The sequence below is a fragment of the Solanum pennellii genome, chromosome 1, assembly GCF_001406875.1.
Source record: "Solanum pennellii chromosome 1, SPENNV200".
Lineage (NCBI taxonomy): Eukaryota > Viridiplantae > Streptophyta > Magnoliopsida > Solanales > Solanaceae > Solanum > Solanum pennellii.
In genome coordinates, this window is record NC_028637.1 from 92,981,394 (window position 1) to 93,001,676 (window position 20,283).

Consider the following 20,283-nt stretch of genomic DNA (forward strand, 5'->3'; position numbering starts at 1 on the left):
TTATGAAAAAATATATTACTGTTGTAAATTGATTTAAATAATAAATTATTTTGGTAAATTTCCCCAAGACTTTTAAGTTTGCCTTACATGAGGTGACAGCCATAGACTTTAAGTGAAATTATTCTCTATTAGAATTTTTCCCTTTTTTCAAAGTTTGAACTGAAGAGTAGTAATCTACAGTATTTTTGTTTTCTAGAAAAAAGGTACTATTTGTACATTAATCCATCACATATATGTTTTGGGAATTTTTTGTAGTTTGAATCTCCACAAACTAGGTTACTCAGAATATCCTTTTATTTCCACATGTCTGGATATAGAAGCTTCCTCTGCCGGCCTTCCCAAATAATTTCAAAAAAATGAAAAGAAACCAAACATGAAACATCAAATGAAGAAGACCTAAACAAGACATGCAATAAAAGTCTTCGAAAGTCACATCATGATCTACACTTTTTTTTTTAGAAATTTCCTCCGTCCACAAATGTTTGACATGTATACTTAAAATATATCAATTGTCAATTTAAACAATCAAGAAATATTCTTGCAATAGTAAAGTTATATTAGTCAAATTACACTTTGTATTAAATTTTCCTTGAGGGGAGTGCATAACCTTACTCTGACAAACAATTGTGGACGGAGCTAGGGAGTAATATGTACGAAGAAAACCATGAGTATATATACTCGATCCAATTCTTTAATTATTCAGTGTATGAGTAGTCGATCGATCAGGATATTTACATATTAACCATTACATTACATGGATGCAGGCATTGCAATTGCCGCTATAATTTTTGGTTGTACTGTTTTTTCCTTCTTATCATATTTAGTCCGTAATTGGAACTTACGCAGAAAAAAAGATCAATCTCAAAGCAACGGGAACATGGTTGTTTTAGCTGCAGCAAACAGCAACAGTACTACTGACGACGATGAGCGTAAGCGTGGTGAGGTAAGTATTGACCTACGAGCTGCTGCTGAGGCAACTGCTAACGCTTCACAAGGTTGTTGCTGTGGTGGCGGTGGTGATGGTGGTGGTTGCGGTGGAGATTAAAAGCCTTATAATATCATCTTCTTATTTATTTTTTTAAAATTTATGTAAACAGTTCATGAAAAATAATACTCCTAATAGGTTTTTTTAAAAATAAGTTGTAGACAATATTTGATGGCTCTACAAAATTAGAATTAATTATCTCATTTTCTATATCACTCACATTCAGTTGAGGAATTATATATATAAATATATATATATATATATATAAAACAGTTGCTGGGTTGGCTTAACTAGATATAAGGAAATTAAAAGCAAATGACTTGGGGGTTTAGTTTTTAGAAAAATTATCTAACTATATATTCCTTTTCTTACTTTTTATTATTTTAAAAAATTATACAAATTCATATTTTCTTCATTCTTTTTTATTGTTTCAGATATATCACTCTACACAATTATTTCACATCTAAAATTACTCCATTGTTTCAAGCATTATGATAAATTAAAATGTTATCATGTACAAATGTATCGTGTTCAAATATTGATTTTGATACATAATCTTAATTTATTGAAACATAAATTAATATTTATCATGTTCATATGTATTCTACTACCAGATACATACATTCAAACTGACTCAACTAGAAAGACTATGTATTTATAGACATAATCAAATATTATTATTGATACATACACATTAATGTTTTATAACAATATTAGTTTGTATCATATTCATAGTTATGTACATGACACAAAATTGATAAAGTAATAGGTTTATTTTTATTTTTTTTTTTGTTGTTAATCTGTTCTTGATACATTTGAGTTTGGTCTATTTTCATATCTAAATGTCTCAAGAAAATAGATATGTTCATCATGTATCAGCTATTATTTTGCGATTTTTTTGAAGTCGTAGCGGTTTAAGAGAGAATTAAGAGAAGAAAGTTTATAATTTGAATTGTTTGAATCTGCTATGGTTTTTGAGAGAGTGACATCAATTTGATTTGCACGATTTGAAAAACTTACATTAAATTTTGTGCTGATTTTCCTTTTAATCTCAACAGGCAAGTTGCCTAATGTTAAAAATTATGTATCCAGATGAATGAGATGTATCCAAATACACAAATTTAAAGAGATTTTTATAAATGAAAAGAAAATAGGATAGATATAATTTTCTCCTTAAACTATATTGGATTCCTAAAATTTATACTTAATTCTTTTTGGAACCTTTTTTATTTGTTCTAAATATCCTATGTACTACTAAATTCGTAGAGAAATTTTGGGAGAAAATATAATAACGTTTTACTTTAATGTGAGATCATCGTAATAATGGTGTCTGCTTATAAAAGATTATAATTTGCCTTTTAATGCTTTCTTTAAGATTGTAAGAATTATCACTAGGGGCGTATAAGTCAAATCGAATTGATGATTCAAATTAAATCGAAAACAAAATTTAATTGTGATTACGTTTGATTGATTTGGCGGTTGAAAAAAAAGCAATCACTCTTGATTTGGTTTGGTATTAGAAGAAAAAATATTATTTACATATACTCTACTTTGTTGATATGCTTTTAGTTAGTGTATAGTTTCAATTTTATATATTTTATTTCAAATTCGGGGTTTTATATATATATATATATATATTCTGTTTCAAATTTGGACTTGTAAAAATTGTAAACATTTTATTTTGTACTAAGATCCGAAGTTATAGTTATATTATTACAGTTTTCTGAATTCGAAGTTAACAATTTACTTTGTTAAGGGCATATCTAAATCAATAGATGGAAGGAGGGCATTTTTGAACCAATTCAAATAGGTTAACTGGTTAAGAGAATATTGAGCATTTTCACTTAATCTTATTAGTTTAACATAATGAACAACGTTGATATTTCAGAAAAATATATTTTGTACTCATGTGAATTTTACAGTCTTTTAGAAAATTTCTATTCACTTAACATTTTTTAAGTTTAGTTTATCACACAGGTAAGTGAAAAAATATTTGATCGCCCGTATAGTTGTAAAAAATCAAAAAAATTGAAAAATGAAACTACAAAAGCCAAAACCGAAAAAACCAACTTTATATGGTTTGATTTGGTTTTTAGATTTAATAAACCAACATAATTGATTTAGATTTTTTTAAAATAAAAAACCAAACCGAACCGACCTATGTACACCCTTAATTACAAATATTTCAATATCAAATTCTTGACCCAAATTTTATTATTTTAACTTTATATATCTTTTTCTCATAAATAAAATTACTATTCAAATTTTCATATTTGCCAATTATTAAATAAATTTCATAAATATTTTCCATGTGAAAAGTTACTCTTTAATTATCTACTCAATTTTGTTATTTTTAGTAAAAATAAATATTAACTTTTTTCACTTTTACCTTATAAAATATCATACATATATATATATAGAAAATCAAAGATTCTGAGTTTTGAATCTTCCTTTGAGCATGAAGCCTATTGAAAGAGAATTCACTCCTTAGAAATGAAGGATTTTTGTTCATCGCACTGTAAGAAATAGAAGCTTCCTCTGCCGGCCTTGCTTGATAGTAATTTATTTAGGAATAAGGTCACAATAAGCCAAACTTGAAATATGAAATGAAACACTAAAATAACATATCAAAGTCTTCGAAAGTCACATGATCATCTACTTTTTGTACGAGGAAAATAAGTATATATATATACTAATCCCATATTAAGTGAAACACTTGATCAGATTGTAAGAATATGGGTGCAAGCATTGCTATTGCCATAGTATTTATGATTAGTATTGTTTTTTGTTTCTTATCTTGTTTAGTCCGCAGAAGGAATTTACAGCGAAAAAATGCTCAATCTCAAAGCAGAACAAGAGAAGGGAACATGGTTGTTTTAGCAGGAGCCGCTGCTGGTGTTGCTGTTGGTGTTGCTGTTGCTGCAAACAGCAATGGTACTACTGACGATGAGCGTAAGCGTGATGAGGTAAGTATTGACCTAGGAGCTGCTGCTGAGGCAACTGTTAACGCTTCACAAGGTTGTTGCTGTGGTGGTGGTGGTGATGGCGGTGGTTGTGGTGGTTGCGGTGGAGATTAAAGACCTTCTCATCACCTTCTTATAATCACTCAATTTTATCTACTATATATCATGTCTAAATTTTTAAACGCCCTTCAACTTGATGCAAATTATTAATTTTGTTTTCGAACTATTGGCAATCTTAAAAACACTATTTACTTGATTAACTAAACTTAGATATACCCCTGATCTACTATATGACATAGAAATAGTCTCAGATTCTTGTACGAGCATGAAAGTCTTAATAAAAAGCTGAGAAAATGGTTCAAAACATCCTCTAAACTTGACGAAAATTTCAGGGTGTATTTCACTCATGTTACAAGAACAGGGTTGTATCTAAGTTCAAGTAAAAGAGTGTTTTTCAAAATTTTCAATAGTTTAGAAATGAAACTAATTAATCGTGTCAAATATAATATGTTTTCCATACTTGTCTCATTTTTAAAGTACATATACCTAGTTATTTCACTGTGATATAATATGAATAAAGATTGATGAGCATGCATGAAATTAACATGTAATTTGTTTTTCTTCTTCTAGTTCGTCTATAATACATGCTTTACTTTTGAATTGTTTCTTTAGTTTTATAACCAAGGTGATATTGTGTGTGTAGTGACAATTTCAATATAAAACATTATGCATAAACCAATGCAACTATTCTATGGATAAGTGAATTTCATGTTTAATCATTTTGCACAATTTGATGTGGATCGACTAAAACTTTGTCATAACAATTTCGTGCCAACCTTAAGCAATCTAGCCAATGAAGAATCTGTGAGTTGGGATCTCTTTCAATAACAACATCAGAAACAGTAATCTGAAGATTACCTCTATAGCTACTCATCTTCCCGCGAACTCGAGCAATAACCCCAAGCTGGACTTGAGAAGCAAAATCGGCTGCCATTTGGGCAATGAGTCGAACATTTGATGGGCAACGACGGGAGAAGTAACGCGAACTCTCATGGTTGAGCCATAGGATACAAGGTATGCAACCAGTGCCATCGTCAATGTCGAATTTCATAAATCTATTCGCCTTCAAATCTCTGCTTACCACGATACCCACCGTCTCTGCGCGGGAGAGACGTCTCCCCTTGCGAGAAAAAATGGTGGGCTCCTGGGGGATTGATTGCACAGAGAGAAAATCGAAGGCCAATAGCTTGACGTGTGTATTCACAAGCTGTAAAGCATCCATTAATGGAGTCTTAACTGAGCCGTCTACGATGGAGTTTTTGCCCTAACTACCTACAATTAATGTGAAACTTTTTGTTGATATAGTTTTGTGATTACCATTAGCATATTTTTATAAACTACAAATTCCAAATCATAGAAATATCTTGGTATATTTAAAAATTGAAATTAGGAATTTTCCAATTTAATTATCTACTTTTATTTTGAGAGAGTTGTTTGTTACTCTCTTCGTTCATAATTGTTTGTCATGCAAATTGTATTTGACTAATATAATTTTACTATATCAAGAATAGCAAAAGTCTACATAACTTTTTAATTGAACTACACTATCATTAAGCGCAAATTTGGAAAAAGATGTCTAATTGTTTCTTGATTATTTAAATTGACAATTAATCTTTGACGTCTACTTTTAGTATATCTGCCAAACAATTGTGGACTGGGGGTATTAAACAAATCAATACAAATTTGAAACGAGAATTATTTAACATTTACTAATTAAAACGATAATATATCACTACATGACATTTGTGATATATATATTGCTACGACCTTTAACACAACATGATTATCTAGGACCTTTAACACAATCTAAGGGTCACTTGGTTGCTAACAACATCAATTATCAATTATACTGTAATATGTTAAGTTCAAAATAAATTATTCCGTCATGTATTTAACAACAACGTATTCTATTATTATATGATATAAATAATCCAAAGATTACATAAAAGCTGCAACGAAAGGCAGGATAACACTATTGCTTGGCTTGTCATGGCACAACAGACTTTTCTGGTTATCGTTTGGGCAGTCATGTTTAGTGATAACCACAACCATTATGATTCATGCTACTGTTAAAATTATGTTTCCAAGGGTTATATAATGGGGGTCTCAAAACAGGTATCAAAGAGATGTGTTGAGACCAGAGACATTCTTTGTACCCTCACAGCCTTAGCAGTGTCTATTACTTGGCTCTTCCTCCCACCTTCGACATCTTGCTTGCTAGTGGCCACCACTGCGTGCGGCTAAGAAACTGAATACACCAATATAGAGTTGTATGCGGGACAAATAATAGCAAGATCGAATCCTGAACACAACTTCAGGCAGCTTCTTAACGATGCAATCAATAATCAAACAAATCCTATGAAAGACAAGGCTGAATGCAGCTGTAAACAGGGTTATTCAATTCAATATAATTCTTCACTCTCTCAGATGATGTCTTGCAAGTACATATTTCGAGAACCAATCAACACACTATGGTTGCAGAAATTCTGTACAAAAAGTAGTCCATCACTTCAAACACAACCAGAACGGCTGATAGCCATCCTAGTATCAACATAACCAAATATCTTACAACATTTCTGTCAATTTCTACTAGAATCTGATACAGAATCCACTGAAATTAAACTACAGTTAGGTCAACAGTGACTTCATTCTCTTACTCTGTGTGCAACTAAGACGAGGTCTTCTTCCGAAATAGCTTGCTGATGTCTTCTGTAACAATATTGCTCCTGCACAATTTCGTTAAAGCATCTATAGCCATCATAATTAGAAACATATGTTACTTGCAGAAAATAAAAAATATGACTCCCTAGTAAGTTTTAGGGATCTTCTATTAAAGGATGATCACGTCATACAATTCACAAGTGCTTTATCCACTTTTGGTATTAGAAAGACTATTTGTCAGGTATTACCTCAGCTATACAATACTATCCTCTAATGGAAATTGTAATCCTGAAGTATACAACTTATTCCTGTTTCTGTGGAGTTCACAGTCATTCTTTAAAATGTGCACAACAAGGCAATTGCAGAAAATAGGCCTCCTATGTGAGCCTGCATTAGATTTTAGTTGCAACGATGGATTAATGTTTTCCCTTCTTACCAAATACAAAGAATCGAAGAGTGTTCTCCTAATTCTAGCTAAGATGCACAGTATTTATGCCACAATACCAAAAGAAATTATTAGACTGCTAATATAATGAAGTAGCTAGTAATGTCTGATCTATTACGAGAATAACACGTGAATGCCTTGACAAATAAAGGTAATAATTATAGAAAAATATTATGCAGCACAGAAGACTGAATTTCCTTTTTTTTCTCTTCTATAATTACACAAAAGATAACTATTACTATTATAATTATTTCTCTTTTAGATAACTAATCCAAGTGTTAAAAACAAGTTGGATTTCTTATTGACATGGTTGAAATGAAATAAATAGAAGTCGGACCAGTAATTTTTTTGTTACATATGAGAGAAAAAAAAATTCCTTATTGGTCATTATACACAAACCACCCAATAAGAGAATTGGACGTTCAACTTCAGGAGGATTCGGCTAAACATATTAAGAATAAATACAAACAGTACAGAAAGTGATGCATGATATGATTTGCATAAATAGAAGAACTTAATACAGAGCATGCAACGAGTCCCAAAATTTCAGTATACTACTGACCTTCCGGTAAGTTGAGGTGGGAGCAAAAGACCACCACCTGTTTCAGGGACATTCTTCATGTTAGGCAAAGTTCCTTTAGGAATCTTACTGCGTGGATAAGTGGATGCTGATACATTTACATCCCGCTTCCTTGTTGCATTTTCAGCCATGGCTGCAGCAACTCGGGAAGAATGGTCAGTATTGTGTCCAAGATGGCCTGGCATTGTAGGTGAATTTAATAGAAGTGATGCATCAGGGAGTTTCAGTTTAGAGGACTCCGATAAATTTGACAAGTGTAATGCTTCTTTATTCAATGATGAACTAGTCCTCCTGCATATGCAATAAAATATAATTGAAGCATTGCCATATAATAAATCATCCTATTACCAAAAGTTCCTCATCTAAATATAATCCATAGTTTTCAGTTTTCACTAGATCATAAAATGTGAAGAAATAAGATTGTATGCTTCGACTAATAACCAAGCAACATACTTATATTTATAATTGAGCTGCATGTCAGATCTTCAGATATTTTCCCATTTCAAACTAAGCAAATTTATTAATGATTGAATAATCCAAGCACATACAAGTCAACAGCTTTATAGCACACTACTGCATTGACCAGTCTCCAGTATTCGCTTTGGATATTCTTAGCCAACAGAAGTCATTCTTTTTAACACATATCTACACTTCACTGTTACCTTCGAAGTGCTCTTAGGTGTCCAAACTTCAAATTCCACTAAACTAACAAATCCCCTGCTAGCAAACTTATACCAGTCGTCCCTGTCCCATAATCTCTCCACCTTCTATAGAAATTTTATGCTATGTGGGACAATACTCAGATTCGCTTTATTCTAGAAAATGCAGGAAATATGGGATTGTTTTATCAGTAGGGGATGGGGGATGATAACTCGGAAAATATGCCTTGTATAAATGAAGGCTAGAATCATTCTCTTAACCCTGTCCTTGCTTCTTCTTTTCCCTACCCCGACATCCTGCCCGTCCTCATCCCCTTTGACCTGGCAAACTGGCAGTCCCTCTCCTTATAAATCATTCAATTAAGAAATGCTCCATCACTATAGCATTGAGCAAGAACACTTCCTTATTCCAAGCAATGTCAAATCACATGCTGCTTCAATTTACCAAAAATCGTTAATGTAACACTTGTTCATTAGTTCACAATAGTATTCTTTTTCATAGCCCATCAAGTATAAAAAGTTCACTTTTTTTTTTTGGTTCTACAATTTCCACCCCTTTATTATCAAACCCCAATCCAAGTCCTGGAACACTACATTAAAAAAACAAAAAAACATTATCCATTACGCAGAACAACTAAAATCCACAAATTCTCTTCAAAATCCAAGTCGTAGAAAGTAGAAAAAAAAAACTTGACCCATTAGACAAAACAACTAAAACCCACAAATTATCTCTCAAAACCCAAGTTCTAGAACACCACAAAAAAAAAAAGCATGCCCCATTAGATAAAAGAACTAAAACCCACAAATTCTCTCTGAAATAGGGATGTTTTAATGGAGAACAAAACCCTAGTGAAGAAGACCCAAATAGAAAAATTAACTGAATGCAAATGATATTAATTTCATAAAGAAAAGAAAGTTAAAGTTACTGGTTTTGAGGCTGAGGAAGATGGCGATTGTCGTTTGTGGTTGGTAATGGATCCAAAGGGGGTCGATGGGTGGGCTCTTCCGCTTTGCTGAATTGTTTGTTTTCTTGGGGTTGTTCGTGAAGCTCTTCTTCTTCGTCAGATGATGCATAATCAACCAAAGACATCTCCTTTATTTTTTCCGATCCTTTCTCCAAACTCTTCTTCTCCTCTTCCGACTGACGATATGTCAAAGTATCTCAAGTTTTAATGTTTGGAAATTTTAAAAAAATTAAAAATTATCCCTAGTTTTTATATTTTATATAAAAAAAATATTTATTATTTATTAATTTCAACTAATATTTGTTTATTATCTTCTTCGGAAAAGTATTAGTTCTACTTTGAGGGATAAAATTGAGAAAAAGAAACAATTTGTGTCTAATGGATTATTATTGTAATTGAATTAGTGACAAGTTTAAGTATGCGACTAATGTATCGTCTTACCCATATTATTAAGTTGTTATTATTGACTGATATCAATTGGTTATTTTTTAAAGCAACATATTTATTATAAAATGATGGTATAAACTTAAAGATATTTTTAATGATTATTAAAACTTTGAGTATAAATCATATTTTTCGAAATAATTTATGATTTACTAAGAATATTTGAGAACTTCGGGTGAAACCCTAGCTAGTTTTTAATTTATCTTCTCATTTGTAAGTTTATGTTTACTTTTTCTTATTTTAATTAATTTCTCCCCAATAACTATTTTAAACTAATTATCATTTATCATTATAAAAGTATTTATAACTTGATCAATTGCCTTTTCATATATATACATATGATATAGTTCTAGGTTAAATTCATTTGAAAACTCTTCTTGTTTCTACCCAAAAAAACAAAAAAAGTGTGAAAGATTGAATAAATTGAAGGTGATGATACAACATGAATTCTCATGCTACAAGATAGCTCGTCCAATTGTCTAAGGACCATGTTACAAAATTGACTGAACATACAACACCTAATTTCAAAAGCAACTGTCAAAGGAAGAAATGGAATAGTAGGTGATGCTGGTGTGCTTCTACTGCCCAAGTAATGAAGGTCTATAGATGGCATGGCTTTGTGCAATCTCAATACGATCACGTGGATCATTCATAGTTTCGTCTCTCAGGGCCTGAAGAATCGCCTCTGATGAAACCTCCCTGTAGTTCCAATGGCAACAACAGTTGGATCAATTACTTCCTACTTATAAAGGGGGAAGCAGGACAAGAAGTTTATGAGGTGTACCTCATTATTAGTATTTTGTACAATGTCTTCAATAAAGGACAAAGTTCAACAGGAGCTACATGTTTGTTTTCATCAGGATGAAAAATATTTAAACTGGACTGACTAAGTAGCTCATAGAATGCTTTTACTGCTGAAACTCCCTGCACAAATTGATACAGGTTAGCGTTTTCCACGAAATCATAAAACGATATATTCATATGGTATGCAGCTCAAGTTTTGTATTTTGCAATGTTATAGAGAGCAATTTCAAGGTGCATGTCGGATCCTCAAAAACCTATCGACGTGATTATTTACACTACCCTAATTATATACACATCAAATCCTTATTAAGTTAGAAAGATTAATTATCATTAGGAATCTATTTTCAGCCACATGCTCATAGCTAGCCACTGTAAGCTAAGCATTATAGAATGTACCTGTATCATCCCCTTTCCCTTGATGCTGTCACCCATTTCAAGGTTTATTTCCCCTTTAGCCAACTTTTGGCCGTACCAAGCATTACGACCTTTTAACAGGGTCACATATGTATCAGCCAGAAGTGGACCTGCAAGCTTCTCGGGTCCTTCAGCCAGGAGATGTGTGATGAATATCATCTCAGATGTACAATGTGCGAAGTATACTGACTTGCTTGTGGCACTTTCATTGGTAAGAGCTGCTACCATACCTATTGAGTAGAAAATAGTGTCAACATGTGGTTTTATATGTAACTAAGCAACAGCGTCTAACACCTAACGCAAATCTCTCAACTATGATGTTCCAATAAAGATCAAACTATGCATCATACTGCCATAACCAGGGGACATAGAGCATTTATAATGTTATTCATGATTTCATGCAGTATGAAAAAAGTCTCAGCCACATTGTGGATGCCCTGGCATCCTTAATAAATTTACTAATGAGAATTCTCTGGGAATTACTCTGATTTCAAATTGACAAGAAACTCAGGAATTTGGTTCTTAACTTTCCCCGAGACTCTGATATGCTCATGTGAGTTCAAGTATTTGACTAAAGATGTCGCAATGCTTAAAATGTGGGAAGCTGCAATTTATCACCACCGCAATGCTGAAAGCTCCTAAGCTCCAAAATAAAAAGGAAGGAAACAAAGAACGATAGTGGAAATAACGAGATGATCTTAGTGCACACTCAGTCGAGCCCGGAGACAACTCGATGAGCCAATTCTAAAAAATCTATGCACTATGCATTTTTTAACAGATAATACGTAAAGTAAAACATTGCACCAGGAAAAAAAAAGATTGTACCAGCTCCAATGGCGTATACATTCTTTAGACCACCCATGACCTCATGAGTTACCAGGTCACCATTGTCCCATACGATAAAATGTGGCTGCCTCAAAAATCTCGCTAGTGCTTTCCGCCACTTCTCAGCTCCACATATCCGGGCATTGGCGTATTCTCTGTTATAAATCTCTGATGCAATATTAGGTCCACCAAGATACAAGATGTTCTCTATTGGAACTCCAGCTGCAAATAATAGGTGTCACATGAGCAACAAGTAACACTAATAAAGAACTTAACAATCATATATTTTTGAAGTTCAAATTCAACCATATACGTCATAGCCTTGTCGCTTTAGCTATCAACGGTACAGAATGGTTGAAGAACCAAAGTGACTTGATCAGGTTGTAAATAAATAATATTTGCATATCCAAGGATTTCAAAATACAATTATATACACACACAGGAAGTAAAGATAAATTAATATATTTCAACATTAAATCTAACTGGTTTTAACAAGAGAAAATAACACAATCAAACAAATCCCACAATTGGGGTCTGGGGGAGAAGACAACACAATCATTGCAAAAAATGGGAAAACGTGCATACAAGTACTTACATGTGATCTAAGAAGTAGTTAGAGCAGAATCTAAACCTTTGAAACTCTTCCATTAGGATCATATATATACCCCAATACAGATTTTATCTCAGAAATAAATATGTCTGCTCTTTAGGATGAAGTAAAGGCATGAACCATGCTTATGTTCCTAAATCTTTCTATAGTGACCTCTCAACCAATCAGTTAAGAAGAATTAAGTGTAATGAGAACAATAAAGGTCAAGAACTCCATTTTATTTTGTTTTCCATAACCGAGACATCTTTGAGGGCAAGTGATATACAGGTCTAAACTCGATAATCATGGACCTGCCCCTCTACCCTTCTCCACCTAAATATCAGCTTTTGTCTGTGACAAAGTTCGAACCTGTGCCATGTGCTTGACCCACAGATCACTTGTTTCAGTCTTAGCACTAGACTAAAGCTCTGGATGCATAAAAGTCAAGAATCATAACAAAGGTTATACTAAGCAACTATTATCAAGCATCCATTCGTTTTTCCATAAAGGTGTTGCTGAAAGGCGAACTGCTCATTATGCTTGCAGTACTTGGCAAAAGTCACTTAAAAGAATCTTTTTATCCCAAAAATAAAAAAAACACATCTGATATCCCATATTACTCATTCTGCCGCCACATAAGGATGAATAGTTTTTCTTTGACTATTTAAAATTATGACCATGACAACTATTTGACTCATCAAACCTGAAATTTGATGCTCCCTCTAGTCCCATTTATACTGGCTGAGTTGTATAGAAGTAAATTAACCGAGAATTGTTTTCTAACTAAGTTTGTCGGAAGCTATTAGTTCAAGTTAACATCAGAAACAAACGTGTTGAATTCTTTTTAAGTCTCTAAAGATTCATTTATCAAATACTCCTAGGAACAGTCATTAATTTCACTACTCTAAATAGAAAAGAAGCTATCAGAAAGTAGAAGAGGCAAGATTGCCCTCGTTGCAAACAGGAAAAATAAAATCATTTCTTCCATTTAACCATGTCAGCTCCCAAGAACTTCAACTTAAAAACCATAATAGAAATTGAGTCAGCTGCAGTAAATTTCACACCAACAAAGTTATTTACAGAATAAACAACGCAATGGAAATGTAAAGTACAAGTCTGGAAAAATGACTCAACGGTATGGAAAAAAAGTCTCTTACTTGCTTTGTTAATCATTTGCGTTGGGGTAACAATCCGGGGTTCAGGTCCTAGTTCAGCCTCTATGCCCTTTGCCAAAGATATAATGACTGGAACAGTAATACGTTCCTTCCAGTACCGACTGATTTCTTGAAATACATCCCTAGTTTCTGTTGATGGCAAACCATTGATAACAATATCAGCATCCCACACGGCCTCCTGCAAATTAGTGACTACCTTCAAAGGGCAAAGTGGCGTATCAATCATATTCGAACAAAAGCCATCTTTCAAAATCTCATCAGCATGTAGTGTCCTATCACCTAATCTTGCCTCAACATACTTCAAGTATGCACACCGTCTTATCAACCTCCTCAACACATCCTCCCTTGAATTGATCACCTCAAATAAATGCTCTGCAGTAGCTTTATCAACATCTCTTCCAGCTCTCCTCCATATTCTAATCTGTACCTTCTCTCGAAGATTACCATACGCATCCTGCAACATTGCTACAAAAACACTACCCCATGCTCCTGCTCCAACACCTACAATTCTCAACGGATCACCATCCGCTTTACCAAAAATTCGACGTAGCTCATCAACTTTCTCCTCCACAGAATAACCATTAGTACTTTGAATCAACCCATTCGGGTAAACATGACTCATTACTCCTTCCTCAGATCCAACCATCTTATTTTCTATGAAATTTCAAACTATTCCCAATACACCAACAACTCAATCTATCAATCAATTGCAAATACACGAACTACAACTCTTCTCAACCTTTTAAAGCAAATGCATAAACAAGAAGCAGTAATGTTCCACCAATTTCGCCAACATACAAGATCTAGCACTCTCCTGGAAATAAATCAACCCCTAATTTCGTAATTATATAAAAATACTCAAAATGAAGAAAAGTATACAGCTTTATACCTGGGTTTTCAAGAAAATGAAGACAACCTTATCAAAATCAAATCTTTGGCACTTATGACCACAATTGTGTGTTACTGAAGCATTCAAGAACTACAACAAAACTAATAAATGGACGATTTTTTTCACATGGGTTTCATCAGAAAACATAGATAATTACACCTAGATGGGTTATTCTTGAATCAGAGTAAAAAAAAAACTTTGAAACCTCCGTCACACTTGAGACAACTTTAGGTAAACAACCCAAAAGTTGTTATAGTGGAAAAGAAGGCGGCAACAGGTATTGGGGTTCGAAGTTTGTAGTATATAAATAAATGTTCAACCAAAACCGATCCAGATGAAGAATCTAACTAGCTCACGCCTTTCAAGAAATGAGTTGGCAAAAAAGAAAAGAAATTGGCAAAGTGTGAGAAATATGGATTTGGCAAAGAGGCAAGTGTGAATGAGGTCAGTGTCTTTGCCCACTATTTGTTTTTTTACTTTTCAACAACCTGGGAAAACTTCGAATTTTTTAAATATCAAATAAAATTATTCGTGTAACATTTTTATATTTATAAATCAAATTAAATTAATAGAATTCGGATTTTTCGGGTGAATTGGTTTGGGTTTTTCAAATATCAAACCAATTCAAATATAGTCAGATTTTTTTTTTTCAATATCAAACCAAGTCAAACCAAACCATTAATCGGATTCTTTTTTCGATTTGACTTGATTTGTGGTTTGATTCGATTTTGTACACCCCTAAGGTTGAGATTAATTATGTTATTTTAATTTTCTAAGGTAGGATTGTTTTCTTAAAATAAAGTCAAAACGAATGATACTTTTTTTAGTATGTTTCAAAAATAATACTCCCTCCGTCCCATTTTATGTGGCAACATTTGACCCGACACGGAGTTTAAGAAATAATGAAGATTTTGAAATGGTTACCAAATTGCCGTTCAAAAAAGTAAACTCACCTTTCTCTCTTCTCATAAATGTATTAGAGTACTTAAGTGGGACCAACAAGGGTAAAACAAGAATTGTATCTTTAAATACTTACCATATAAGGAAATGTGACATTCTTTTTGGGACTGATAAAAAGGAAATGATGCCACATAAAATGGGACGAAGGGAGTATTTCTTTCTGTTTTCAGTAACATTTTAATTTAAACTTTTCACATGGCATGCTTAAGCCTACAAGATTAAAGCACAAATTAGTATTTGACATAACTTTAATTTAGGATCACAGGATTCAAAAGTATTCTTTATTTTCTCTAAACTTTGTGTCAAGTCAAACTAAACCATTTTTTGTGAAACGGATGGAGTAATATGTTTTGCATGGAAACGGTCAATAATCGAATAGATAGATAAATCGTATTGAGTTAATGGTTATTTAATGATTTTATAAAAAAATATATTGATTTATTGGTTCGATATTAACTTTTTAATATTGAGTTTGTTGCGGAAGCCGAATATATAGAGAGTGATGGAATCACAACTACTATATCTAAAGGTAGCTAATAAATAGTAAATGAGACAACAAGAGAAAGAACACCAGGAATTAACGAGGTTCGGCAAACTTTTGTTTTCTTTTGCCTACTCCTCGGACACAACCAACCAATATTTATTTCACTCCAAAAGAGTACAAGTGAAATACTACAAGAGAGAAAGAAGAACAAATGCCTTAGGAGATGAGAAGGCAAGTGAGAGGTGTGTTACAAATGAATTAGGAGCTACCTATTTATAGGAGTAAATTCTTCCTATTGATGTCATCCATGACATCACAATATGTCAAAATGTCAACATTTACCTTGTGAAATCAATTTATGGTTCACCTAAATTTCACCTACAAAAGTTGCTATCTTGACTTTTATACCAATGAAGAATTATCCTCCTAACTACCATATCTTCTCATTAATCCATTTTTGAATCTTGTCAAATTTAACAGAGTTAGCCAATAACTGATTAAAAATTAAAATTTAATCATATAGAAATGTCAAACAAAAAATATTAATATAATCATTATATTAGACTATAACTATAAGGACTCTAGACAACTAAAACTACTTAACTACCCTTAACTTTTACTTTTTAATATTACTTTAGTCTTTAGGTTCACAAATTCAAAATCTAAAGAATTAAGCATTGGCGACGACTAAGGGTTGCAATACTCTTTTAGGTTCACAATGTCAAAACTTAAAGAATTAAGAATAGCCACGACTAGGGTTTGCAACAACAACAGGGTTAGGCGACAACTTGCGTAGTGAATTGTGAGTATTTCCTATACTTTAACTACACTATAAGCAATTTTTTTGCACTCAATGTGTAATTTGATTCTATTTTCTTTCTATTTTTTGCGTCAAATTGTTGGACAAGTCTTATATTTATTTTGAAAGCATTCTTATTGGTTAAATTGAAAATCAAACCGTTAAAGATCAAAAATTGATAAATCCATAACAAATATCTTATTGATCTGGTTATCAATTTAGCGTATTTAAAAATCGAAAACTAATAAACACTGAATCAGTAATACTTAAATCAAACCAAACCGCCGATACACACCCATATCTTAAACTATGTGAAATAAACAAAACTGTCATCTATTTATTTTTTGATCAAGAGATGACCTTGCCAACAATAATTTAATCCAAAAATGCCTTATTATTATTTAATGCGTCTGACTTTTTCCAAATAAATCTATATATTCTTAAACACTTTTTTTCTAATAATATATTTTTATATAATTAGAAAATGTTTATCCTACTTCAATTCAGAAAAAATAAAAATTAAAAAATTTCTTATTTTATTATAATTATTTTTTATCGTTTATGAATAAAAATTAATATTGAATATACTATGATATTATATATATCACACATATTATCCCTCGAAAGGGTACGTGAAATAATTTTATTTTAATTGATAAAATGAGATTAAGAAGAAAAAAATTATTTCCTATATTTGTTAAAGTGGTTTTAAATAAAAAAAGAAAATAAGAATAGGGTTTTTAATAATATTTTAATTGGGAAGAAGATGTATTTAAAAAGAAAAAATAATATATTTATTCGAAAATGACATTTTTTGATCCGTTTAGTAACTATAGGTGCATTTTTGGATCAATTAATTGACTGCGGGGGCCATTTTTGAACCAAAGTATCGACGATAAGCATATTTTTGAGTCAAACTATAAGGAGAAGACATTATGTCAATATAAGTTACTTCAAGATTATTATTTTATCCACAATAGAATTAACTTATTTGTAGTAAATATTAATTATTCGATAAATTATCTCAAACTTTATAACACAAACGAGTAAAGGGTACAAAAAATATATTTCAAAGATTATCTTCTTTATTCATTAGGGTAATTCGATTCAGGAATAAAGTTTTGAAGAAATGATATACCTAGGATTATACTACTATTGAAATTAGTAATTGCTGAATTATTTAATAGTAGCAGCGTTTTATTGAATTAAAATTGGGATATGCTGAGTATAATCTATAACTAATGTGCGTTTGATAATCTATATTCTTGTCATTTATGATCAAATTTGAATGTTTATATATGTATTATTTCTAACAACAAATTTAACATAATCATTTAACACTCTTTTTTATTTTCTTTTATATATGTCCGCATTCAGTCATATGCGTATGGAAAAACATAAGATGCGGAAAAAAGTATACATTTTTATCTAAAAATCATTTAATACTAAATACTCTTGTGGAAAAAAAGGCATAATGCAAATATGCTCTTTCACTTGACCTCAACTCATATTTACGCTCTGCAACTTTAAATGCACAATGGACATTTAAATTTATATAAAAATCTACAATCAATACACACGTCCTACGTGACATCTAACGTTAAAATTTGCATCCTATACGGTATCCTACATGCATTATGTCATGTAGAATTCATGTGCCTACTTGCTCAACTTTATATATGTTTAATTGTCTACTTGAGTACACCCAAAATTAAAAGATGTAAAATATGAAATAAGGCCAATTTAATGAGTATATTTATGTATTTATACCGAAAAAATCAATAGGTGTTAGTTTTCTTAGTTAAATGGGGTGATCTAAATAGGGCACCCATGACATCTTTATTACTAGTAGAACCAATTGGTAATGGACCTAATATTGGAGTATTTTGGGCTTTCTCTTCAATTATAACAAGTTGCACCACCAAAAGTGGGTTAAGCCCAAGAAACTTCTAGTTGGTCATAACATCATAAATGCCAATTATCTTTGGTTCCCTCAAATTCCTTTGAGCTTTTTGTGTCCATATTATTGGTGTCATTATATGTCAAATTACCCAATCTGAAACAAAAAAAAGAGTATGATTTCTCAACAATATCATAAAATATACATTGGAGCAATTTAAAATAACGATGACTGGCATGCACCATATTTTAGTTTTTCTTTTACTCATCGGCACAAAGGCGGATCTAGAATTTCTAAAGTATAGGCGCACCACTCAAAAGACTTAGATATAATATCAAGTGCATATTCAATTCTTTTGTTGCATGATGCCAACAAATAATATTAGATCAATTTTAGAAAAAAATGTAAATTAATTGACAGAGAGATCATAAATTCACGTGTCCCACAATTTCAGAACAAATTCACCCCTAGGCTCCCTGATATACATGACATTTTATATCAAGTGCATCATTCAATTTCTTTGTTGCATGATGCAACAAATAATATTAGATCAACTCTAGAAAAATATGTAAATAAAACACTTAAATTGATGAAGAGATCATTGATTGACGTGCTCCACAATTTTTATAGCAAATTCACCCCAAAGCACCCCGATATACATGGCACGGGGTTCATTCAAATTAATATTTCAGATTCGAAACATAAATTTATATGTAAAAATTAATTAAAATACCGACTAGTATCAGATATGAATCCATAATAATTAGAAGTATAACAATTCAATGCTAAGAATTGTTTTTGCGCCAATGAACAAGAAAAAAATAATTCTTTTACCTTGGATTTGTTATTATTATTAATAATAATTTGATTGATCCCATTAAATTTAAATTATGAATTCGTCTTATTGCTATCCTAATTTTTGTTTTAAAATATTCCTCAAGTAGGAAAAATCACCCTACGACTTAAAATAAATTTTATTTCAAACACCCTTTGTCACTCCAGAAGTATTAGTTATCTTACTTTATACATATAAATATTTTTTCTATACATATATTTCAATATAATTTTTCGACGAAAAAGTTTAGCTAAACATTCTTTTATCATATTATGCATAATGCAATATAATTTTCCAATGAAGAAGTTTAGCAAAACTTTTTTTTATTACATATGTTAGGATCAAGCGGTCAAGGTAGGATGTTGGCGTTATCCAACACATACCTCAAGCAAGTTGCTCTAGCGAATCAAACTCACGACCTTGACTTTGATAAAACTTGTTAGGATCAAGCGCTTACCAACATGTCAAAAGTTATAGCTAATCGCAAAGACGTTTTATGGAAAAATAATGCGGTTAAGCAAACTTATACTACTTAATTACTCATCATGGCTAAAGTTTGCTATAATTACCATCACGACTAACATTATACATTAATTACGTGACTGACTTCGTGTTTGTATAATTAGCCACATTTGTATATCTATAATTAGCCACATTTGTATAATTCACAGCTAACAATTCTTTATTAAGCAACTTTCACATATAGCAAACACAAAAATCATATTTGTACACTACAACTATAGTTTGCATAATTTCACTCCATAATAAACTTTGCTATGCTATTTTCGCTATACATATATACAAAAGGCAGTGGCTATTTCGCTATACATATATATATATATATATA

The 20,283-nt window shown here is 31.8% G+C and overlaps 3 protein-coding genes across 6 annotated transcripts; all 3 read right to left on the bottom strand.

Annotated features, from left to right (window-relative positions):
- Positions 1 to 3,710: 3,710 nt before the first annotated feature.
- On the bottom strand, positions 3,711 to 5,335 carry LOC107028272 (CST complex subunit STN1). Its single transcript, XM_027912271.1, has one exon. It carries the CDS (start codon positions 5,228 to 5,230, stop codon positions 4,721 to 4,723), a length of 510 nt encoding a protein of 169 aa, XP_027768072.1. The 5' UTR covers positions 5,231 to 5,335; the 3' UTR covers positions 3,711 to 4,720.
- A 1,049-nt stretch (positions 5,336 to 6,384) lies between these two features.
- Positions 6,385 to 9,541, bottom strand: LOC107024776. Of its 3 annotated transcripts, none has more exons than XM_027915335.1 (3): positions 9,280 to 9,541; positions 7,677 to 7,985; positions 6,385 to 6,756 (listed from the first exon to the last, which is right to left on the bottom strand). In XM_027915335.1, the coding sequence occupies exons 1-3, from the start codon at positions 9,441 to 9,443 to the stop codon at positions 6,654 to 6,656; spliced, it is 576 nt and encodes a 191-aa protein (XP_027771136.1). In that variant the 5' UTR covers positions 9,444 to 9,541; the 3' UTR covers positions 6,385 to 6,653. The 3 variants fall into 3 exon arrangements, with proteins under 3 accessions (XP_027771136.1, XP_015081246.1, XP_015081279.1); XM_015225760.2 differs by having other exon boundaries at positions 6,385 to 6,734; positions 9,280 to 9,538; XM_015225793.2 differs by lacking the exon at positions 6,385 to 6,756 and adding an exon at positions 6,789 to 7,056 and having other exon boundaries at positions 9,280 to 9,539.
- Positions 9,542 to 10,154: 613 nt separating this feature from the next.
- On the bottom strand, positions 10,155 to 14,895 carry LOC107008590 (probable glycerol-3-phosphate dehydrogenase [NAD(+)] 1, cytosolic). 2 transcript variants are annotated; one of them, XM_027915341.1, is made up of 6 exons: positions 14,459 to 14,895; positions 13,552 to 14,372; positions 11,806 to 12,027; positions 10,963 to 11,210; positions 10,547 to 10,686; positions 10,155 to 10,461 (listed from the first exon to the last, which is right to left on the bottom strand). In XM_027915341.1, the coding sequence occupies exons 2-6, from the start codon at positions 14,213 to 14,215 to the stop codon at positions 10,341 to 10,343; spliced, it is 1,395 nt and encodes a 464-aa protein (XP_027771142.1). In that variant the 5' UTR covers positions 14,216 to 14,372; positions 14,459 to 14,895; the 3' UTR covers positions 10,155 to 10,340. The 2 variants fall into 2 exon arrangements, with proteins under 2 accessions (XP_027771142.1, XP_015063180.1); XM_015207694.2 differs by having other exon boundaries at positions 13,552 to 14,383.
- Positions 14,896 to 20,283: the final 5,388 nt, after the last annotated feature.